At 39.7% G+C, this 26,010-nt stretch overlaps 1 protein-coding gene across 1 annotated transcript in view; it reads right to left on the bottom strand.

Annotated features, from left to right (window-relative positions):
- The window catches only part of stim2b (stromal interaction molecule 2b), a 214,068-nt gene that overhangs the window by 15,796 nt on the left and 172,262 nt on the right, over positions 1-26,010 (bottom strand). Inside the window, exons 10-11 of the mRNA XM_084313677.1 lie at positions 7,354-7,592; positions 5,545-5,734 (exon numbers count right to left, since the gene is read on the bottom strand). Coding sequence (XP_084169803.1) covers positions 5,545-5,734; positions 7,354-7,592 — 429 coding nt within the window. The remainder of the gene's footprint in view (positions 1-5,544; positions 5,735-7,353; positions 7,593-26,010) is intronic.

The following is a 26,010-nucleotide window of genomic DNA, read 5'->3' as shown; positions in this document are numbered from 1 at the left end:
ATAAGATCCGGTCATTTTTAGGAATGATGGTGTATTATCAGCATTACATTGAGAACTGCTCTGTAGTTGCAAGACCACTGTTTCAGTTGACCACGGGTGTGAAGAAGCCACGGAGAGGCAAAGGAAAAGCAAGAGAGCTGCCCCCCTTCGTAGGCTTAGTGCAGCAGACTGGACTGTGGAGTGTAGGGAGGCCTTTGAGGCGTTAAAAGCCGCATTGGTGGGACAAACTCTGTTGGCTCACCATGACTTTTCTCAGCCATTTTTATTGTCTGTAGATGCATCCACTAGCGGACTGGGAGCTGTGCTTTCACAGGTGCAGGAGGGGTGTAGCACAGCCAGGCCCATAGCTTTTGCTAGTAAATCTTTGAATCATGCTCAGTCTAAATATCCCGCTCATAGGCTTGAGTTTCTCGCCATGAAATGGGCTATACACGACAAGTTTAGCCATTGGCTGCGAGGACATAAATTTACAGTGTGGACAGACAATAATCCCCTTAAGTACATCCTCACAAAGCCAAAACTCGATGCATGCGAGCAGAGATGGGTGGCTAAGCTGGCACCTTTTGATTTTGACATTCAGTACATTCCTGGGCCTAAAAATACAGTAGCTGATGCACTGAGCAGGGAGCCGTTTGCTAAACCTAGGGTGATGCACAGGCTGACAAGGACCTCGTATGATGTCTTGTTGAGGGAGGCTAGAGGTTTAGAGGTGGATGACGTACAGAACATGTTCCGTCTTACCTGTGAGGAACCAGAGGTGAGGAGGAAGGGCCTAGGATTGTCCATTCAGAGTTCCATTAAGGCCGGTGGTGAGGTGGGTAGTGACAGTGGGAGCATATCTCGTGAAGAGGTATCTGCTGTACTCCACACACATCGCTGTTGGGAGGATGGCGCAGCTATGAGAGCAGTCTCTCACGTGCAGCAGCTAGAAAGGTTGGTGTCCATGGGACAGAGCCCATTGCCTGTCCTCACTCATGAGGAATTGTACGACAAACAGTGCCAGGACCCTGTCACTGGTAGAGTCAAATTCTTTGTAGATAGAGGCCGCCGCCCATCTCGAAGAGAGAGAGTTCATGAGTCGAAAGAAACAAACCGCACACTGAGACAGTGGGGAAAACTCACAACAAAATTGGGAGTGTTGTACCGTGTTTCAAAACACGTTGCGAGTGGGAAGAAGGTCTTTCAATATGTTGTACCGAGCGCTCTGAGAGGACAGGCGCTGCAAGGGGTACATGATGAGGCCGGGCATCAGGGCCAGCAGCGCACATTGTGGCTCACTAGACAACGTTTCTATTGGGACTCCATGGAAAAGGATGTCAAAGAATATGTGAGTCATTGTAAGAGGTGTGTACTGAGCAAAGCACCTGAGCCCGAGGCTAGGGCTCCGCTGGTATCTATAGTCACCACTGCACCACTGGAGTTGGTGTGTATTGACTTTTGGTCGGCTGAGGATGCCAATAATAAGTCCATTGATGTGCTTGTTATAACTGACCATTTTACCAAACTAGCGTGTGCTTATCCGTGTCCCAATCAAACTGCAAAGACGGTGGCCAGAGTGCTCTGGAATAACTTTTTTTCTGTTTATGGTTTTGCAGCCTGCATTCATAGCGACAGAGGAGCTAATTTTGAGAGTGCACTCATAGCAGAAATGCTTCAGATGGCAGGGGTTGAGAAATCCCATACCACGCCATACCATCCTATGGGAAATGGACAAGTAGAACGTCTAAACCGCACTTTAGGTAGTATGATCCGTGCTTTGCCACCTCGTTCCAAGGTGAAATGGCCTCAGATGTTGAACACTTTGACGTTTGCTTATAATTGCACAGTGCATGAGACCACGGGGGTCCCACCCTTCTTTTTGATGTTTGGCCGCACTCCAAGATTACCTGTCGATGTCATGTTTCAGAGTGTCCTTTTAGATGGAGATACGGTGGATGTGGATAAGTATGTCCAGTCACTGGGAAAGGATCTAAGGGAAGCGATGGCACTTGCTCAAAAGCATGCTGAGAAGCAACAGACCAGGCAAGCTGAGGTGTATAACAGACAGTTAAAGGGACATGCGGTAGAGAAGGGGGATCGGGTCTTACTGGCAAATAAGGGGGAGCGAGGCAAGAAAAAGCTAGCTGACCGCTGGGAGAGTGCCGTCTATACTGTAGTGTGTAAAAACAGTGGGCTGAATGTATACAGTATCCGTCATCCTGTCACAGGGAGGATTAAGACTGTTCATAGGAACTTGATTATGCCCGTCAATTTCCTGCCTCTGCCGTCATGGGATGAGCCAGAGATTGAGGCGTCTATTCCTGGCACTGTTACGAGGGAGGAAATGACAGATGATTCTGTTGAGGATGAGCTAAGGACTGCCCGGTGGGTTGCTCATCTTCCTGAGTCCAGTGTGGAGGGGGTAGTAGATACCATGACAGGGAGGGGTGTATCAGAGCCAGCAGAGGAGCAGGTGGGGAGCATGAGTAGTGATCAACATCATGGAATTACACTTGAGTCACATAATGGTGAGGAGCAGGAGTGTAAACTGAAGAAACCACGCCACTTTTGGATGGAGGGACCAGATGCAGATGTTGAATCAGAGGAGTCATACTCTGTAATTGTTTATCAGGATAGTGATCAGTCGTCAGACACGACAACTGTGGAATCATTTACTGGAGACATGATTGCTTCGGAGGAGGCCCCTCGTAGTGCATCCTTACTTGTTCCAGTGTGTGAACCGGGGTCGGCCATTGTCACTGTCAAACCGAGTGTAGTGGGGGTACCTCAAGGGGTTTACACTAGGCTGGGGAGGTTCATCAGGCCAGTTAACAGGCTCATTCAGACGATGGCTGTACAGAGAGTCAGGACTCTGCTGTCATCTTAAAAGGTGATTCAAAATTTTTTTTTGGTGATTCTTTTTATTCATAATTTTTTTTTTCCTTTCATTGATTTTGCTGTTTGATTTTCTTTGGGTCATACGGTTACGGTTGTCTATTGCATTAGACATGATTTGGTAATTTTGGTGTAGTCCATGGTATGAATATGTACATGGCATGTTTTTTTGCCTGTGGTTAGGTGAGGGGCTCGCTACCCTTTATTTTTCCTGATCCTTTATCGGATAGCTTTTGAGCTGGTCAACCTATTTTCTAGGTTTAGAATTAAGGGAATACACTGAGTTACATGTGACGCGTTGATTCATTGTGATTTTTTTTTTAAATTATTTTCTGTTTCTTTGGTTTATACTTACGCTGTTGGGTTGATTGAAGGGAACACTGTCCATGGTCTGGCATAAGTCAGTGGGGGAGTATGTAGCAGAGTGAAGTTGTTATGCTAGAATCATGGACAGAAACTGTTATACTTTATCTTAAATAAGTAGGTCAAAACGGAAACACTCTTACTTTGAAGGAACAAAGTGGAACAAAGTGGACCGAGCCCACTTTAGTGTTATGGAGGGGTGTCTTGATTATTACTTCATATTAATTTCCTCACATTGAGTTACCAATTCTCCAAACGAAATCCCTTTTGGGTCTTTTATAATGGGTTTAGAGAAGATAGGATATCTTTCCATTGAATATCTGTTGTATTGTAAATACGTTCAACTAATGTATAAAATGGTTTCGCCGGTTTGTTGACGAGACACACGCTGACGGAAGTGCTCGCTCTCTTTGTGTTTGTTGAGGACGAGAGCAAGAGGTATGCGCTTCCGTTTATCTAATATTGGATTTAACTGCTTTGTATAAATTGTAAAACTGATTTAGGTTTTGGTTTTGGTACTGAAATACCCTGTTGTGTAATGACATTAATTCGCCCTGGGTAAAACAGCCATAGTACGTTCGTGTACTAACTCAGTATTCTGTTTGGTAATATCAGGTGGACTGCACTTTGATGACGGTCGCTAACGCCGCCATGTGTTGTGTACGTGCTGTTTTGATTAACAGGTATGAACCGTTGGTTTTGTATTTTGGTTTAATTAATGCTTACACACTGTCTTTTATTTCATATTGTTTTGTATGTTTTTGCTGAAGCTAACTTGCACTGAGCTAAATGTATCTAATGGTCGTGACTGTAGACGGCGCGCTGTTTTAAATGTGCGCGCGCGCGCTCTCTTTGTGTTTGTTGAGGACGAGAGCAAGAGGTGGAGTGCACTTTGATGACGGTCGCTAACGCCGCCATGTGTTGTGTACGTGCTGTTTTGATTAACAGGATTGCCAAATAAACAACCACCAACTGGGTACCATTGTCTGAGTGTCTACGTCCACCTCACACCAGACACAACGCAGAATTCATCACGCTACATTAGCTTAAACTAACCCTAACCACACTGTTACCTTAAACTAACCATAACCACGCTGTTAGCTTAAACTAACCCTAACCACACTGTTACCTTAAACCAGGGGTCGGCAACCTGCGGCTCCGAGGCCGCATGCGGCTCTTTAGCCAATCAGCTGCGGCTCCCTGCAACTAAAATATACAGTACGTCACCCCGCGCCTCTCCCTGGCTAATCTTGAGTTTCCGACCCCCCAGTAAGCTAACCATGGATAAATCCAAAAAAAGGAAAGTCTGAGGAAAATAGAGGGTTTAATTCAGCGTGGACAGATTAATTTGCTTTCACGACTAACGATGCAGGCTTACCTGTATGCCTGATATGTGGTGCGAAATTTGCGAACAACGAACATTTTTATTTTATAGATTTTCCACAAATAAGGGAAGGACTCAAATAGAGCTGCATAGTTCAGGGTTTTATTTCAAAGTAGGTCTACAGATGCCAGTGTTTTTTCTCCTTTTCTGTGTTTTATTTCAAAGTAGGTCTACACATGGTAGTCTTTTTTCAAAGTGGACTACTTTTTATTTTATAAATGTTCCACAAATAAGGGAAAGACTCAAATATACCTGAATAGTTCAGGGTTTTATTTCAAAGTCGGTCTACAGACACCAGTGTTTTGTCTCCTCTTCTGTGTTTTATTTAAAAATTGTTCTACACAGCCAGTATTTTTTCTCCTCTTCATAAGAGTTTGAGGTTTTCCTTTGTTATAACAGGTAAAAACAGCAATAAAAAGTCAAACATTTTATTTGTGTTGCTTTATTCCATTAATGCAACAAACTGTGTGCTATAAGTATAAAGTATAATAAATCGCAAATTACTTTGGGTATGCAATTGTCAGGCGTTTTATGCTAAATGTGGGGTATGCTTGGGGATATATAAAACGTTATACACTGTGTTATCTTCATTTTAAGGTTGTGCGGCTCCCTGAGCATTTAATTTTGTGGGAGGGGGGAAAAGTGGCTCTTTTGATAGTAAACGTTGCTGACCCCTGCCTTAAACTAACCATAACCCTAACCACTCATTATGTGCTCATTTAGTGTTTTTTCTGTTGTGAAGCACTTTGAGCTGCACCTTTCATAAAAAAATGTACGTTCAAAGTGCTTCACAACAGAAAAAATACAAAATTAGCACATAAAATGCAGACATAAAATCCGTTTTTCCCATTAGGCACAAATAATGTTTATTATTATTAATAAAACCTTCTGCACGTCGGATAAAGCCGCCGCTACATACGTACCCCCTCCTCTCTGGGCTGAAGAAGACGTGGTCCTCGTCGCCCTCGGGGTGATACGAGAGCGACGAGACGGCCATGGACAGCAGGTCGGGGTCGGGGGACATCAGCGAGGACTGCGGGGAGCTCAGCAGGCTCCGGCGAGACCGACACAGGCTGCTGCTGCGCAACAGCGGGGGCCGGATCATGGTGCTCGCTGGGGAACCGACGAGGAGAAACATACGCTAATGAACACTGCAATGTAAACAAGCCACCCACCCACACACACACACACACACAGCAGTCCAGGGACCGAACTAAAACAAACAAGCATGATGTATTGCCTTGTTAACCTCTTAAGCCAGAGCCATATTTTCAGAAATTTCGCCTAAAAAAAAAATCACACCTAAGTAAATGGAAGATTGCTCCACTTCTACAAGGTCCATTTGTGTGTTCTTGGTATCTAGGGACATCTATGGACCTCTGGGAATGTATTCCCAGTGTCAGAAATTTTGTCTGTTACTATGCTTGAGTAGTAATAGCCAACCATTTGACCTCAGTCTGTAGTCGTTTTGATTGATTTGAATTGTTTAATTGATAGATGTATCCGTTTTTATATTGTTTTTATATTATGTATTTTTCCTCTTGACGTAAATGAGAGCCTGCTCTCAATGATCTTTAATTAAATAAAGATTGAATGAAGACACTGCCCTTTTTGGACAAATCAAATTGCTCCCTCAGACAAACAACAGTTGTGCATTGGACGATCAAGAAAAGAGGGCGGGGTTTGAGATAGGGCAACCTGTGCCTTTTTATGCAACAAATCTTACACCCACACACTAACACACACACACACAGGGATTTTCTGGTTTCCATAGTACACAAGAAGATAGATACCAATTTCCTGTGCGTACCACTAGCCTAGCTTAAAACTCCGGGAGAGGTTAGACTGCAGCTGGATAGCTTTCTACTGAACGCACAGAGAGGAAATTGGTATCCATCTTCTTGTCTCACTCTGGAGAAGACGGTGGGTGCATTTCCCATTAACCATTTCACTGCCACCCGAGAGAAGGTTAACCCTTTACTATCACACAACCGACGGTCGCCGTCGGTTGTATGATAGTAAAGGGTTAACATGTGGCAGTGAAAGGGTTAACCGTCTATGAATTGTCGCAGTGAGCGGGTTAACCATTTTGGTAGTGCGGCAGTGAAAGGGTTAAAGTTCCTTTAAATTAAAGTCGACAGGGTCAGCTCTCTTTTTTTTATCCACTTTTTCTCCTTATTTTTCTCCCATCCCAATTTTCGCTGTTTCCAATTCTCCCCTCCCCTGTCTTGAACGTTGCTTGCATATGCCCCCCACTGGTCGGTTGTAGAGAGGATAGAAGCCTTGCATCACGTGTCCCCTCCGGTACACGAGGAGGCAGCCTGTCACATCTTTTCACCTGCCAGCGCGGACTCTCATTGGCGAGGTGTAACGTGTAGGAGGCTCACACTACCCCCACTATTTCCTGTCTCTGCTGTGCAGGCTTCCCCCAACCGACCTGTAGGAGTCGCTGTCCACAACGTCCAGATTACCACCCATCGACTTCCACCCACTGACTCTGCCAATTGAGCCAGTATGACGGCCGGCCCAAGCCGGAGGCAACGCCGACATGAACCCGGTGTCTCTTGCGTTGGTGACGAGTGCAATGTCCGCTGCGCCACCCAGGGGTCAACTCTCTCGACTCTTTTTCTACATCAGACATCTTACAGAAATGAGAGCCGCATGTAAATACCGGTAATGACAACGACTTCGCGGTGGAATAAGCGCTTCCCAGCGAGCCCCTCCCGACTCACAGGTGAACTGTGGAACGATGGGGGGCGTGTCCTCGTCCAGGTCGTCCACCCCTCCGGCGATGGGATAGGGGGGCACGGAGACGCGCGGCATCACCACCCAGCTGTGGTCGGAGTAGAGGCTGGCCGTCAGGCTCGGCAGGCCCGAGTTGTGCACCAGGGAGAAGCCGCACAGCTTCTCGATCTGGTGCCAACGGTGGAGGCGCTCCCTCAGGCACGCCGTCACCTCGGTGAGCGACTTCCTGGAGGGCGGCACAAGGTTCATCACTAATAATAATAATAATAATAATAATAATAATAATAATAATAATAATAATAATAATAATAATAATAATAATAATAATAATACACTTTATTTGTATAGCACCTTTCATACAGAAGTGCTTCACAATAGAAAATAGACAGGCTTAAAAATTGCACATAAAGTGCAGACATATAAAATCACAGTTTTTCACATTAGGATCTAACATCCCAACAGGCAATCTTGTTTATGGTTTGATTCAGTTTTAAATAGACAATAATAAATAATAATAAATAATAATAAATAATAAATAATAAATAATAAATAATAAATAATAAATAATAAATAATAAATAATAATAATAATAATAATAATAAATAAATAAATAATAATAAAAAGATTAAGATAAAATAGTGCAATAGTGCAGTGCAATAAAATAGTAGAATAGAATAGACAAAATATTTGTACAGTGCAATAAAATAGTTCTGGATGGTCTAATGATAATAAACTTTATTCGTATAGCACCTTCCATACAAGAACATCATTATTGGTAAGCTACCTCCTTATACTACATTATTGGTAAGCTACCTCCGTATACTACATTATTGATAAGCTACCTCCTTATACTACATTATTGATAAGCTACCTCCTTATACTACATTATTGATAAGCTACCTCCTTATACTACATTATTGATAAGCTACCTCCTTATACTACATCGTTATTGGTAACCTACCTCCTTATACTACATTATTGGTAACCTACCTCCTTATACTACATTATTGGTAAGCTACCTCCTTATACTACATTATTGATAAGCTACCTCCTTATACTACATTATTGGTAAGCTACCTCCTTATACTATATTATTGATAAGCTACCTCCTTATACTACATCATTATTGGTAAGCTACCTCCTTATACTATATTATTGATAAGCTACCTCCTTATACTACATTATTGGTAAGCTGCCTCCTTATACTACATTATTGATAAGCTACCTCCTTATACTACATCGTTATTGGTAACCTACCTCCTTATACTACATTATTGGTAAGCTACCTCCTTATACTATATTATTGATAAGCTACCTCCTTATACTACATCGTTATTGGTAAGCTACCTCCTTATACTACATTATTGGTAAGCTACCTCCTTATACTATATTATTGATAAGCTACCTCCTTATACTACATTATTGGTAAGCTACCTCCTTATACTATATTATTGATAAGCTACCTCCTTATACTACATTATTGGTAAGCTACCTCCTTATACTATATTATTGATAAGTGTAACTGAGGGGTACAATTCCCTGACTGTATTGAATAAGTATGGTATCATTAAACCACTACTGCGTTATGTACATTACTACTGGCCATACAGTACACAGGTATATGTGATGAACACCCCCACAATAACACGGCTTCACAAGAAATACTGTTTAGAAGAATATTTATTAGAAGAGCACGAAGATTATCTTACATTACTTATCAAGATTGAGAGTTGCGCTTGTAAGGCGAAGAATGTGCATGAATAGGTCAAGAGCGTAAGTCCATGAGCATATTACGCAGGGGATAATTAATACCACCCGTAGCATAAGAATTATATATAGTACACTAGTAGGTCAGCTGGAGATACTAAAGGGGTTCCCACCGGTTGTAAGCCAGCAGGGGGGAGGAATGTTCGAATGCAAAAGTCTGGATCAACGGGGAATCAATAAGCTCCAGCTACGGGAGGCGGTACATTACTCCCTTGATCGGCAGACGAAAGCAGCAGCTATAATCCAAGTATGCGCGACAGCATAGGTGAAAGCCAGCCAGCCTCTCCTAGAGACGGGCTCGAGTGATGCTCCTCACGGGTAAATCCCACACAGCAGCGGGTAGACGGTTCTCTTGGTCCAGCAGCCACAGTACCAAAATCAATATAATCCAGCCGGAAAAGGCTCTGCATTCACCGGTGTAGATTCTCCTGTGCACGGTACTTCACATTAACTAGGTCGAACTTGACGTTATTTCACTAAGCTCTGACACTTTTACTATCCTATTCGCACGCGGTTATAAGTGCTCTATTTAGACGCAAGGTTGCTCACTTCACTTGGTCGTTGACTCGTGATGAAGGCTTTACTAGTAAGGAACGAACGATACGTTGAACGAACGTTTTAGGATAAGACAAGACTACTGCTGTATCCACCTGCAACGTATTTATACGTACGGTGAATAATCTAGTGCCAACCTCATTTCTGTCTCGTATTCCTGCGCAAAACTGGGCATGTTGAGACAAGCCTTGGCGGTGACTTTGAACTAGACATTGGGGGTATGGCCGTGGCGCCTAGGGGATCGCTGTCCAATAGGAGAACGAATATTATGGTCTGTCCTGTACCAGGTAAAGGGATATTCCGTGTATATGTACAAAGAATATACAAGGGATATCAAACGATATACAAATAGTATACATGGGATCTCAAGCAATAAATATATATATTCGGTTTAATCTGACCCTTTGTAACAATAAGCTACCTCCTTATACTACATTATTGGTAAACTGCCTCCTTATACTACATTATTGGTAAGCTACCTCCTTATACTACATTATTGGTAAGCTACCTCCTTATACTACATTATTGGTAAGCTGCCTCCTTATACTACATTATTGGTAAGCTACCTCCTTATACTACATTATTGGTAAGCTACCTCCTTATACTACATTATTGGTAAGCTACCTCCTTATACTATATTATTGATAAGCTACCTCCTTATACTACATTATTGGTAAGCTACCTCCTTATACTATATTATTGATAAGCTACCTCCTTATACTACATTATTGATAAGCTACCTCCTTATACTACATTATTGGTAAGCTACCTCCTTATACTACATTATTAGTAAGCTACCTCCTTATACTACATTATTGGTAAGCTACCTCCTTATACTACATCGTTATTGGTAAGCTACCTCCTTATACTACATCGTTATTGGTAAGCTACCTCCTTATACTACATAATTATTGGAATGGAGTTTTGGAACCTATGGAACCCATTGTAGTGACTGGCTGGTCCTTAAAGGAACACACCAACTTTCTGGTAAATTTGCTTATTTGCCATCTACCCCGGAGTTAGACAAGCAGATACATACCCTTTTCTTCTCTGTGCATGCATTAGGCTTAGGGAACACCCACACTGTTAGCCTAGCTTAGCGTCATTCACTGGAAGTAGGGCTGCCCAGTGCCCAGTTAGCAACAGTCACGAAATACACTCCAAATACAACTACAAAACATTCCTGTAAACATGACCTGTGTATTTACCACGTGGAGAAATAAAATAAAATTTAAGTAGACATTTTCATTTTCTAAGCAGATATATACTCTGATTTTTTTTTGGCCAAACCACTGCTGCCTGGGCGCAGTGATTTCATCACCTCCAAAGCCCCGTTGTAACAGTCAATAAAACCAATGTGACTACAGTAGTAGCTAGGACAAGACTAACCTGACTGCTGCTAATCATGGCCGACATTGTAAGAGAGGAATCCTCAGGGGATGATGATTACTTCTGGACAAACCAAGATCCAGAACCTTATCTTTTTAACCAGAATATACAGAGGAGGAACTACAGGTTTTGGAAGCTGACTGGGCAAGAAGGGAGGCTGAGGCAGAACAGCCTGGTGGGGCTGAGGGGAGAGTCAGAACCGACATGGACTGGTGGTGTAAATGTGGATCATGCCAACCTATGCAGACAGAAATCGAGTGTTTCTGCTGTACTGAATGGGACTATGTGGTGCCATCAATGATTAGAAGGCTTTATATATGGGACGAAGAGGACAGTGCACAAAGAGACTGTCTAACAACAAAGGAAGATTTATCAACGCTAACAAATTCTGCAGTTGTTGAAAAAAAATGCCATGCTTCCAAAATAAATTGGAAACAATGCCCCAAGCCGAGTGGACCTAATGGACAGTTGTCTATCGAGTAAGTGACTGTCTATTATAATCATCATGATGCATGAGTCACATAGGCTATTGCATACATTGCTAACTATATACTGTTGGTCTATCCACAGAAGAACCACAGAACAGGAGATTAAGAAAGAAGGGCTGTCCTTGCAAGATCGGGAGCGGAGGGCACAAGACGGGGGGGATGGAGGAGCTTCGTCGACGGCCTATGTTCCTTTGGGAATTTAAAGGCCTAAGTAAGTATCTATGTATGTGTTTCACCTGGGTGTTCATTGCCTTATGGCTAATAAAAGACCATAGAGGTCCGGTTTCATATAAACAAAATTATATATAGCTAGGCTAACCCTTTCATGATGGTTTGATTGACGGAAGTTACAACAGGGCTTTAGAGGTGATGAAATCACTGCGCCAAGGCAGCGGTGGTTCGGCAAAAAATTGTTACGAGTATATAAGAGAGAGTATAAGGAGGCACATTCTGTCAGACAATATATGGGAAGTTTGATTGATTGTAGCCACGCCCCCTTTTGAGATGACTTATGGCCTACGTCCCGCCCCCTTCTCTGATTGGTCGAGAGGTTCAAGGAGGAGGGACTTCCGGTTTCGAGGGGAGGGTCATCCGGTTTCGGAAGGGGAGGAGCTACATTTTTTAATTTTTTTTGTCAGAAATAAAAGTTTCAGAATAACGTTTCAGAATAAGTGTCTGTTCAGAATAAAGTTTCAGAATAAGTGTGTGTGTGTGTGTATGTGTGTGTGGGGGGGAATTAAGAAAAATACAATGTGTATATGTTCAGAATAAAGTTTCAGAATAAATTTATGTGAACATAAATAAACATTTCAAATGTGTGTGTGTGTGTGTGTGTGTGTGTGTGTGTGTGTGTGTGTGTGTGTGTGTGTGTGTGTGTGTGTGTGTAGAGGATTTAAGAATATTTCAGAAAATGGATTCTTGGAGAATGGAGAATGGATCTTTCCATGCCTGTGTGGCATGCATGGATGTGTTTGTTTAAGCAGAAAAGGCCCAAGTGGCATGCATCTCCCCTGCTGTTTCTGTCTCCCTCTCATTAGACTGAATATCTCTCCCTCTCTGTCACATTCAGAAACACTAGACTGTTTCTCAGTAGACTGGTTCTGAAATGACAATCCTCCAACGCCATGACACCCCCCTTTGCTGTCATAGAAGGAGGGGTATGTGGATAACGAATTATGCAGCTCCTGTCAGATTCTTGGTGAGTATTTATGACTTTTGAAGACAACCCCTTTTTTCAGGGGTATGCAGCTCCTGTCAGATTCTTGGTGAGTATTTATGACTAAGTAAGACTTCCTCTTTTTCAGGGGTATGCAGTTTATATCACTGGGCAGTAGATTTATGACCATGTACATATCCCCTTTTCTGTAGAAAAACTCACGGCCCCCTAGGTGTGCGTGTGTATGCGTTAGAGATGTTCCGATACCATTTTTCCCTTTCCGATCCGATTCCGATACCTAAGCTTTGGGTATCGGCCGATACCGATATTTATCCGATACCAGTGCATAAAAAAAAAATTAAAAAAAAAATTATATAAATTATACCTTTTTTTTTTTTTTTTTTTTTTTCAGATACTGTTATACTGTTTTTTAGTAATAACTAGAACGTATGGTATTTATTCAACAACAGGTGATTGTATAGATTTGTATTAGTATCATTAATCAATGAGTATGGGCTGCAGCACTGCAGATATACCCTACTCCAATGATCCACACGGACATTAAACGGTGTTGCACTCGCTACTCAGTGGCTCTGCAGATATACCCTATTCAGTCTGTAAGCTAGTGGCAGATAGAACGTTCATGTTGTGATTTTTGATGCAAAATAAATATTCAACATTCTCTTTTGAAACTCCGCCTCAGACTCTTATCCTTTGGCACTTGCTGTACTTTGCTTGCAGGTCTGCAGCCATTATTGCTGGATTATGTGAATAGCACCAACTTTAGACACGGTAACGTTATCAAGCTAAGCTAACTGACCTAGCTCGCCTTCCCGCATCGACATTAAGATAACGTTAGTAATAGTCAGCTAACGCTAGTCCGTAGCTACTTAACTTAAATACAATTCACCGTGGGTGCATTATTGTTGATAGACGGTCACGGACAGTGTTAGGTCCTGGAGAAAGGACAGGCGATCATCTGATTTGATGTAACGTTAAAAGCGGATGTTGTTCCAACTAGCTATCTTTCCAGCTAATGCTATCATAACACCAGCCAAACACATCCCGATTCCCGTCCGAGCTCCCCGTCACACCGCACTGTCGGGGACAATGGAATTTAAGAAAGTGTATCTGCTGTTAAAATGACACAGCATCACACTTTAAAACATGTTCATTTTATAATCCTCACTCTCCGCAGGACTCGGCAGGAGATAAATTACATCATGGGATCGGAGGCTAGAATTTACGTGTACTCGCCGATACCGATACTAGCATTTTAGGCAGTATCGGCGGCATTTCCGATACTAGTATCGGTATCGGAACAACTCTAGTATGCGTGCGTGTGTGATTATTTTTTAAGAAAAATACAAATGGTCTATATTTTAGTTTCTTGGATAAAGCCAAATGCATGTTTAGGGGAATATTTTTTAAGAAAAATACAATGTCACAATCTTTAGACACTTGTATTCAGAAAAGAAAATTACAATATCTCTATCATTTTGATTCTTGGAGAATGTCACTTGTGTTTAAACAAATGTGTAAATAAAAGAAAATACAAAGTGAATAATAGGCTGATGTTGTTTGAAAAAGAGTGATAACTTGTAACCAGACTAAGTATGTATGTATGTATGTATGTATGTATGTATGTATGTATGTATGTATGTATGTATGTATGTATGTATGTATGTATGTATGTATGTATGTATGTATGTATGTATGTATGTATGTATGTAATATGTAGTGTTTGTGTGTGTGTATGTGTGTGTGTGTGTGTGTGTGTGTGTGTGTGTGTGGAGGATTGTTTTTTAAGAAAAATACAAATGTAATGTGCCTATATTTTAGTTTCTTGGAGAATGCCTCATGGAAGAGTGTTTAGACACTTGTGTTCGGAAGATATATGTGTAGATAAACAAAAGTATCATAGAAACCTGTTATAGCATGCTGTTTTGCCAACGGGGGACAGGGCTGTGTTTAAGTTATATGCATGAGGCCAGGTTCTCCTAGATGGTTGCCTCACAAGGGTGAGGGGCTGATTACAAACACCCCTAGCTGTCGTAGTAATTAGGTTTCGGTGACGCTTTTTATTTAAAATAGATTCTTTTAAAAAGGTTGCATTACAGTTAGGGATGCTCGTTATTGGCTTTTTTACCGATACCGATATACCGATATTGTCCAACTCTTAATTTCCGATACCGATATCAACCGATATCAACCGATACCGATATATAGGGTCCCCCCCCCCCCCAAAAATGGAATAATTTCAGGTAATTAATATTACATATCTCTTGTTGTGGAATTAACACAACATTATGCATACTTTTGACAATAAATAAAATCAGAATGTGTTCTTACTTGCTTGCCTGGGTAAATAACGGTTATAAAAATGTAAAAAAATAAAAATTGAAAATAGATACCGATATTTTCCGATATCACATTTTAATGCCGATATCGGCCGATAATATCGGTAGGCCGATAATATCGGACATCCCTAATTACAGTGTTTTGTATTATTATTCACATTAATTATAAAAGTTATATGTGATAGTTTAGAGTTTTGCTGAAAATATAAAGTACAGAAAATATCTGTCTGTGAGGGTCTGTGTCTCTGTTCGGGGGTGTGAACTGGGCCTTCTTAGGTGTTAAAACACCCCATGGTGGCGTGAAGTTTAGGGGACATGCAAACTTAGAGTAAAACTCTGACATATGTACACGCATCATTCAAATACAAATGGTTTATATTTTTGTAACATGAAAGTTAGTGTACAACATTATACTCATAGCATATTTTTAGTTCACACAATGGAAGGGGTCGCTGTAACATAATCTGACCATTGCCTAACTAACCTTACAGTCATGCATTTGTCCTAATAAACTAACCTACACTATAACATGCAGCACTTTGATGAATATTGTTACACAGCTGACAGAGTTGTATTATAACTATAATTTGGATAAAAGCGTCAGCTAAATGACTAAATGTAAATGTAATTGTTGTAATACCAACTATTTCATAGTTTGGGACACGGTGGTGACCATACATTAGAGATAGCTGCAGTTATTATCTCTTATTTCTTATTTCGTAAAACGAATACAATGTATTAAGATATAAATGTACCCTATATTAGAGTCTTTGACAAGGTTAAGAGGTTACAGATCAGAGAAATACTTTTGTCTTGTTTACATCAGAGTCCCCCATTTTCAATTCATCAGGGCCTATATGACATACATGACATACAGATAGACAGTACTGCTACATCCATACATTTAGGACATACCAGATTGCAAATACAGCAATGTTTGTGATACAAAACAATAGAAAATAGTGATAACTTGTAAGTGTGTGTGTGTCCAAGCTGTTTTAACTGTTTCAATAGGGTATTTCATACGTCTTAAATTAATAAATTAAGACTTATTTCTGGATATAGATCACTCACCCTTCAAACCATGACTGACCCATAGACTGTTTCAATGCTAGGCCTACATTTATAATGCATTTATAGGTCAACTACCCTTTTTACCACGGTTCAAACCTCACCCCTATCATCAAACACTATTTATATGTCACAGTATCCAGAAAATAGCACAGAGTTTGGGGAAAAGGCCTTCTCTGCTAGCTAGGTCTGTAAAGGATTTAAAAAAAAAAACTTTGAAACTGCATCCCTTCACCACCCTATCTGATTTTAAAGTTCAAATTAAGGGCATTTAAAGAATGAGACCATTCAATATAGTTTGCTCCACCTCAAATGTAACCCCAGGGCCAACTTTGCCTTGTGTATGTATCAGTCTGCGTTCTGTGTATTTTAACACTTTGATTGCCTAAGGCTAAATTCATGATATACCATAGGTTGCCAGCTCTATTTGTCTATGGAGAAGTTCCCCTTCTTTGCAGGGCTATAACTTTTTAAATTCTATTGCTAAATTGCCATTATTAGGGCCCATTCAATGTCCTATATGTATTGTTCAAGGTGTATGAACGTTAAACTTTTTCATTCACATATTCATACTAAAATATGATCTAAAGTATAAGTATGTTTTCATCTCTTTCTGCAGCTTTCTCCAGAACGTGATTTATAGCCCCAAATGCATTATATTGATGATCAAATACAGTTTGATAGCAATCGGCGCGATATAAAAAAATCCAACTGGACGGACTTCTGGAAGTTACTACACGTCATCTGATGTTGACCGGATGGGCGAGGGGGCGTTTATAATTCCGTGGGCAGCGTTATACCATTCATCTAATGTGGGTCAAATGTTCATCAGATCAGTTAGTATAGAAGACATTGAAAAATAACACTGAATCTTACCGTATCTTCCTCGCGCCGTTGGGCGATGAGCGTGGAGTATACATTTTCCTATTATGGGATGTTGGAATACCCGGTCCATTTCCAGGTTGTATAATGGTATATACGTCCAAATCATGTTGTTTATCGAGTTATTGGCAACGGATCGCTATGTATTGTGACGAGCTAGAGTGCCGGGAAATATACCGAGTGCCCGGAAGTAATATGGTTGAACAGCACATCGTCCAAGTAACTTCCTGTTTGGCGATTGCGCCGATCGGCCACCAGATGGCGCTCTTGAACCGCTAGAGGGTTCAGTGGGGCTTTTTGGTGGGTCTCAGGCCAGCGGATGGGAAATATGAATCCGATCACAGATTTTTGAAATATTGATATCAAAGACGAGTTACGGCGTTTTCGGCAACTTGAGCATAGCGGGGAAGGACGCTTAAACACGTCTTCCGGCAGTTAAAGTGTTAAGGTCTTTGTTGTTGCTGTCATTTGGAGCCAGTCTAGCTAAAAAGGGATCTATGATCTCAAATGACTACTTGGTAAAAGGTATAGCATCTTTCATGTATGAATTGCAACTCTAACGTGTTACACACAAGTAAATCAGACATAATATTTGCAAACACTATAGTTCTAAACAGTGTATTACAAAATCTCTGTATCTACTGTAGACAATATGCAGTTATATCATTGTCACCTGAAAGCATGTTGTAGGATATTTAGCTGAAACTACGGTAAATGTAAAAAACATGAGTTTCAAGTTTCTTTAATAGTTGTCATACAACAACCAGGGTTTTTGTAGTTATGGAGAAATATGCACAAAATTTAATCTCACCAAGTCCACATGGCTTTTTTACATACAGTTACGGCTATGTTTGAAGTCTCACGGTGTTCCATTAGACATACCAATTGAACACCACAGATACCACAAATTCTTCTATGAAAGAGAGACATCGAGAGGTTTTGTTTCAGGTTTTTATCATCAATTACTAACGTCCTCATATGAAACCCTCCAACTAGACTCTGTCTGGAGGAGGGATATACCAGACCTGGAAAGTGACTTTGATTGGCAAGGAGCATGGGCAAATGTCCGACTTACATCAAGGAACCCGGACCATCAACAAATCAATCTTAACTATATTCACAGGACATACTTGACTCCTATAAGACTGAACAGAATGGGTCTTAAACAAGACTCCAAATGCTCCCAATGTACAAATGGAGACGAAGGGACATTTATGCACATGTATTGGGACTGCCCACCAGTTAAGGCATTCTGGAAAGATGTGACCCAACAATTATCAAAACTCGTATCTTGGAATATACCTGTACACCCCTCTGTATTACTATTGAATGATGTTTTTGAGTTTGCAGTAAATCCACAGCTAAAGAGATTGGTTTTATCGGGTATCACAGTAGCTAAAAAGCTGATCGCATCACGCTGGTTTCAACCGGAAAAAATTTGCCGGAAAGTTTGGTTTCTTACATATCTCGATGTGATTTATCAAGAAATATCTACAGCAAGAATTCTGGGTCTCAATGAATCCAAAATGTCAATGTGGTTAGAAGTGGTGGAGAGAATAAAAGCTAGCTTATAATGGTAGTGTCTGGTTAGGAGCGAGGGATAATGGAGGTACTATCCAAAGAGGGGTCCGGGAGGGGGGGGTTCGAGCTGGAGCATATGTGTGTAGGGTTTTAGATAACAGGTATTAGGGGTATATCCTGTATAAGACATTGGTATAATTGGTAATTTCGTTGGATATACACTGTATACTGTAAAGTATTATTATATATTTTTTTTGCTTTCTGTTTCTGTGCTTGCATGTCATTTTAGTCATCTTAATTGTTAATTTCATTATGCATTGTGTGTTGAGTACTGACTTTTAATAATTTTGTTTTGCAAGAATAAAAAAAAAAAAAATAGTTGTCATACAGAAGTACAGAATACTTTTATACAAAATGCTTCTTTCTGCTACGCTCCAGAGACTGTGCTAGGCAAGAGATAAGTAAAATAGAAGTAAAACTAGAAGTCACGTAGACACAATGTTTGATGCAGAATAGAAGTAACTGAGTTACCATACAATATACAATATACTATGCAATACTAATATACAATAATATATAGTACAACGCAGAAATGGGGGTGAGGTACAATTTAGGCATAATTTACAGTAAGGTGTACACAGGTATGGGGTGTAGTGCAAATCCATTACCAATAAATATAAAGTGTGTTTAGGTGTTCTAAAGTGTGGAGAGTGAGTGCTGCATTGTGTTTGTTTAAAGTGAGTGTGTGCGTTTGGATGTGTGTGTTGTGAGTCCAATTGATGGTTATTGCATAGTGTTATTGTTCGGTATGTGATAACACATAATCCTATTGAATTCTGAATTTTTTGTTTATTGGTTGAGTGTCAATGATGCATTTAAAACAGACATATCAACCTAGTTTTTTTTTTACCTGTTTACACAATGATAAGGTAAAAAAAACAATGTGTTACATTACAGATGTATTTTAGAAGTTTAGTACGGTGACCTGCATTACACAGCATGAAATATTCAATCAACACAAAAGTGAGAGTCGAAGGAAATCCAAGATATTGTATGATGTGTTTTTAAAAGGGGCGAATGAACTATTTTTAGTAGATTGAGTCACTAATCAGAAGGATCTCTACATGTAGGAGGATAATGCTAATTTGTCAGGGGGTTGACATATATCAACAGACAAACAGCTTTGGTGCTGTAATTACAATGATTAGACTAGTTTTTTCTGTTTCCATTTAATCAGGATGTAAGGGATACAAAATCTATATAATAATAAGCTGTATACCAACTGTCATGCATGAATGCAACTCTAATGTGCTACACACAAGTAAAACAGAATATTTGCAAACAGCATTGTTCTAAACAGTGTATTACAAAATCTTTTTGTATCTACTATAGACAGTTTGTATTTATATCTTTGTTATATGAAAAACATGGATGCATCAGATTTAGCAGAAACTAGTTTCCATCTGTACACAGAGAACATGATATCACATAATCCTAGTGAATTGTGAATTTCTTGTTTATTGGTTGAGTGTCAATTATAAACATCTAAACCATGAAACTGACCGATAGTTAAAATAGACGTTTACACAATGATAAGGTAAAAACAATGTGTTTCATTACAGATGTATTTTTTAGAAGTTTAGTACGATCAAGCCCCAAAGGTCTCTCTCATATGACTGATCTAAGGTATATTATACAACTAGCACATTTCTGAATTACTTTGCGTAACAGCATCTAGTTTTTTTAGCCACACTAAATAATAAGAAAGCCCCCCCGAGTACTATTTTATGCTCTCAATATTTCGATATGCATTAAATCCTACAGCTACACACGATAGGAGATATTCAAACAGCTCAAATATGATAATTCTAAGGCAAATACATTTTAACTCACTCACCATAGTTGAGTTAGTGTGTAGTATGGCTAACATGTATGAAAGTAACATAAAGCCGTTATTTATTAGAGTTGTTGATACAATACTTCACATGCAGGACAGCATACCAATAAAATATTTATTAATTTGCAGAAAAAAGCTAAATGCAGAGTATTACCGGCGGAGGTTGTTTGATCCTTGTCCCTATGATTGAAGGAAATTCACTTTAAGAACCATTTAGCATGAAACATCTTAAAACAAAGATGTATTTATTCATTATAACCATGAAAATAATACAATGTTAGGTTCTACCGTGATTATCTTGGTCACAGATAGGAATGTATCATTCACATTCAATTATCCAAATATACAGGATGTGTCAGAGGTGTGTGCGAAAGTTCCCAGCACTATGCAGGGGTTTACATAGGGTACTAACAAAAACAATTCATATTGTTTCAGTGATGGCCTGGTTGATAGGTCTATTGTTGACTTGTCTTATTTCTACATGAAAGCTATGCATCGTTCACACAATAAAGATGCTGTTTGTGAAAAAATAATGTATAATATCTGGACTGATTCACAGTGCCCTAGGTAGCGATACACTATACCCCGTTACAGGGGGTATAATGGATCGGTTATATTTTGTATGAAACACCTTAAAACAATAAGGCATTTCATTTATAATATCAAAACATGGAACTCTTATGTAGAATGATGTAAAAAAAAGAGTTCTACTAATATATTTCACTTAAAAAACGTGTACAAAAAAGATAAATATCCGACTCCTGCTATGGGAATTACACCTTTTCTATACATAACAAATGTGATGATGTTTTATTGTAACTGTTTGACTGTTTGGCTGTTTTAGTGCAACACTGATGCATCATCTAAGAAGGGAGACCCCCTTGAAAGGGTCAGGGGTTAAACCCCACCACTAGGTCTGAGGTGCTGTTCTCCTATTGATAGGTTTTTACATACCTTCACATCCATTTATTTTAAATTGTTTAGAGTTTATGGTATTTTTTGTCTTGTTTATGATTTATTGTGATACTTCTTCTTGAAGTGTTTAAAGAAGATGTGTTTGTCCCAAGAGGACATCAATGTGTGTTGCAGGGCCTTACAAATAAATATGATCTGATTTGATCATGGTCCTAACAAATGTTAAAATGTTTTAATGCATTACATTTTAAAGGGACCCCATTCACAGAGCTGTAGATAGTTACACAACTGGATAATATATTTTATTTTTAAACATCTATAACTGTAAGGAGGAACTTAAAATCATTCAAAGCAATTATTACACCTTGAGGTAGAAAAAAACGCAGTTGGGTATATTATAAAAATTTATTAAAGAATATTACAGATCATGTTGTAACCTTTTTTATCAATAATATAAGCATGCATAACATCAATAATGTGATTCATATCTAAAGGTTCTAAACACTTATGATTTTTCAGCTTAAAAGCCGTAACATCCACTATTACAGTGTATAAACATAACAGGTGTGCTCTGTTAAAATTACCATTCATATGATCTAAAATAGTAACTAAGCCGTTTTCAAATAGAAGACTTTCATCCTTTGAGAGTGTCTCTATCATATATTGCCAATTATATAGCAAGCCTTTCTCTCTCACCAGTTTCAACATATTTAATTCTTATTTTTTTTAAAACACACCATTTTATTGATTGTACAGAAGCATAAAAACATTTCATTACAACAGTCACTCATTCTCGATACACTTTTGCCAATTTCGGCAATGTGGACATGAATTTAACTAGAACGCGTCAGCGTTGATCTCGGGGCAATCTTCTTGAATATCCTTAATCATTTCTTTCAGACATTCACTATTCTTAACTGTTTGGAACTCGTAAAGCAGTCCCTCGCAGATCCCCTGCAGGCGTAACGGTGAAGGGATGGTAGCACCATTCGCATGACGACAGGGTACGGTTAAGATTGTGTGGGTGCGTATGTCTAGATGAATGTATTTCTGTAGGGGGGTGGGGGCGAAGGTGCAGTGGGTCTGTATGACGCTATATAGGCGGTCAGGGTTTGGATAAAAACCTATATATTTAGAGAGTTCCCTCTTAGAGACCCTAGAAAAAAAATACAAATAAAAATAAAAATGGCAATTAATCTATCTACACCTATTATACGGACGTCAGCCCGAGTTGCGCATTTTAAGGCTGAGTTACTTGCACCATCCAGATATGAGGGCGAGTTTTATAAAGAGATATGGCCCCTCAATGATGGTGTGCTAGGATTCGCTTATGATGTTAAATGGGAGAGAGTTGTGTTCTACAAGACCCCCTTGGAGGATTTCCAGGGTGCTGTAAGAAGATCTGTGATGGACCTAACGGAGAGTGAATTTTGGCAGTTTAAAAAAGCTTCGTATGAGTCTATGGATGGAGATGCAGCTAGAACGCTTAAGGATGGGCTGATATTCACCCTGGTAATAGGCGCGACAGAGCTGGGGGATGTGCATTACGAGGGTAGGATATCTATAAAAAGTACTCCGGCATTTGGTGTAGAGACTGATCTAACCATCATCACAAGGTACCTTGATTCAACTCGCAAGCATTTCCTCTTCTCAGTTCCGGTAACAGCCTGGCTAGAATGTCTACGGACATGCGGATTGGCTACTAACGAAGGAGCCAAGGTGAGGACAGACCTGGATCGTCTTAGAAGAAGGCTCCTTCCAGCCAGCAAATCAGGGGACCTGGAGCGCTACTCTCTCACCAAGGAGGCGCCGGAGGGGGCGTGTCAGCCCTAAATCCTAATTTTAAAAGACTTACAGTGCATTTGTACTTTTAGATAGCAATCATGACTTTCTCCCGACAAGATCTCTACACTGACTCCACATATGCTCATATACAGCTCTCCGCTACTGTACATTCCTCTAACCAGTACTGCCTCTCCTGGGGTACAGATACCAGCCCGTCTATACGATACCCCCACCCCCGAAGCACCAGACCTGTCATCACAGGAGACTATCGTCGATGCCCTAGATGCAGAGGCTGTCTATACACCCCTACCTAGCCCCTGGCGATCACACACACCGGAATCGGGGTACCCAGAAGAAATACCTATCGCTGAGGGGGCCATGAAATCACCCTCGCCATCGAGAAGGCTTACATTACTACCTGTAATGGTTGATGAGAGATCTGGGTTCATGGACTATCTAATGATAGGTAGTATTAAATTCGTTTTGGCCGAAATACTGAAGTCTTGTATCGATCGACATCTCAACGAGCACTGTTACGGCTGTAGCATACAACATCCCAGTCAGAGGCACCATGAATGTCTGTTTGAAGCATCCCTGTATTACGGGATCAATGAAGAGGCATTGTTGTCAATGCTATGGAGTGGTCAGCTGATACCGACAATAGCCGCCCTTTTGGGGCGTATGAGCTTATCCATCCCATCACCGTTACGCCTGCAGGGGATCTGCGAGGGACTGCTTTACGAGTTCCAAACAGTTAAGAATAGTGAATGTCTGAAAGAAATGATTAAGGATATTCAAGAAGATTGCCCCGAGATCAACGCTGACAGTCTACGGATATGTAGTTAAATTCATGTCCACATTGCCGAAATTGGCAAAAGTGTATCGAGAATGAGTGACTGTTGTAATGAAATGTTTTTATGCTTCTGTACAATCAATAAAATGGTGTGTTTAAAAATAAATAAAAATAAAATATGTTGAAACTGGTGAGAGAGAAAGGCTTGCTATATAATTGGCAATATATGATAGAGACACTCTCAAAGGATGAAAGTCTTCTATTTGAAAACGGCTTAGTTACTATTTTAGATCATATGAATGGTAATTTTAACAGAGCACACCTGTTATGTTTATACACTGTAATAGTGGATGTTACGGCTTTTAAGCTGAAAAATCATAAGTGTTTAGAAACTTTAGATATTAATCACATTATTGATGTTATGCATGCTTATATTATTGATAAAAAAGGTTACAACATGATCTGTAATATTCTTTAATAAATTTTTATAATATACCCAACTGTGTTTTTTCTACCTCAAGGTGTAATAATTGCTTTGAATGATTTTAAGTTCCTCCTTACAGTTATAGATGTTTAAAAATAAAAAATATTATCCAGTTGTGTAACTATCTACAGCTCTGTGAATGGGGTCCCTTTAAAATGTAATGCATGAAAACATTTTAACATTTGTTAGGACCATGATCAAATCAGATCATATTTATTTGTAAGGCCCTGCAACACACATTGATGTCCTCTTGGGACAAACACATCTTCTTTAAACACTTCAAGAAGAAGTATCACAATAAATCATAAACAAGACAAAAAATACCATAAACTCTAAACAATTTAAAATAAATGAATGTAAAGGTATGTAAAAACCTATCAATAGGAGAACAGCACCTCAGACCTAGTGGTGGGGTTTAACCCCTGACCCTTTCAAGGGGGTCTCCCTTCTTAGATGATGCATCAGTGTTGCACTAAAACAGCCAAACAGTCAAACAGTTACAATAAAACATATCATCACATTTGTTATGTATAGAAAAAGTGTAATTCCCATAGCAGGAGTCGGATATTTATCTTTTTTGTACACGTTTTTTAAGTGAAATATATTAGTAGAACTCTTTTTTTACATCATTCTACATAAGAGTTCCATGTTTTGATATTATAAATGAAATGCCTCATTGTTTTAAGGTGTTTCATACAAAATATAACTGATCCATTATACCCCCTGTAACGGGGTATAGTGTATCGCTACCTAGGGCACTGTGAATCAGTCCAGATATTATACATTATTTTTTCACAAACAGCATATTTATTGTGTGAACGATGCATAGCTTTCATGTAGAAATAAGACAAGTCAACAATAGACCTATCAACCAGGCCATCACTGAAACAATATGAATTGTTTTTGTTAGTACCCTATGTAAAACCCTGCATAGTGCTGGGAACTTTTGCACACGCCTCTGACACATCCTGTATATTTGGATAATTGAATGTGAATGATACATTCCTATCTGTGACCAAGATAATCACGGTAGAACCTAACATTGTATTATTTTCATGGTTATAATGAATAAATACATCTTTGTTTTAAGATGTTTCATGCTAAATGGTTCTTAAAGTGAATTTCCTTCAATCATAGGGACAAGGATCAAACAACCTCCGCCGGTAATACTCTGCATTTAGCTTTTTTCTGCAAATTAATAAATATTTTATTGGTATGCTGTCCTGCATGTGAAGTATTGTATCAACAACTCTAATAAATAACGGCTTTATGTTACTTTCATACATGTTAGCCACACTACACACTAACTCAACTATGGTGAGTGAGTTAAAATGTATTTGCTTTAGAATTATCATCTTTGAGCTGTTTGAATATCTCCTATCGTGTGTAGCTGTAGGATTTAATGCATATCGAAATATTGAGAGCATAAAATAGTACTCGGGGGGCTTTCTTATTATTTAGTGTGGCTAAAAAAACTAGATGCTGTTATGCAAAGTAATTCAGAAATGTGCTAGTTGTATAATATACCTTAGATCAGTCATATGAGAGAGACCTTTGGGGCTTGATCGTACTAAACTTCTA

Source organism: Notolepis coatsorum (assembly GCF_963971535.1).
Source record: "Notolepis coatsorum genome assembly, chromosome: 4".
Taxonomy (NCBI): domain Eukaryota; kingdom Metazoa; phylum Chordata; class Actinopteri; order Aulopiformes; family Paralepididae; genus Notolepis; species Notolepis coatsorum.
Note: the sequence above shows the minus strand (reverse complement) of the source record. Positions and strands in the feature narration are given on the sequence as shown.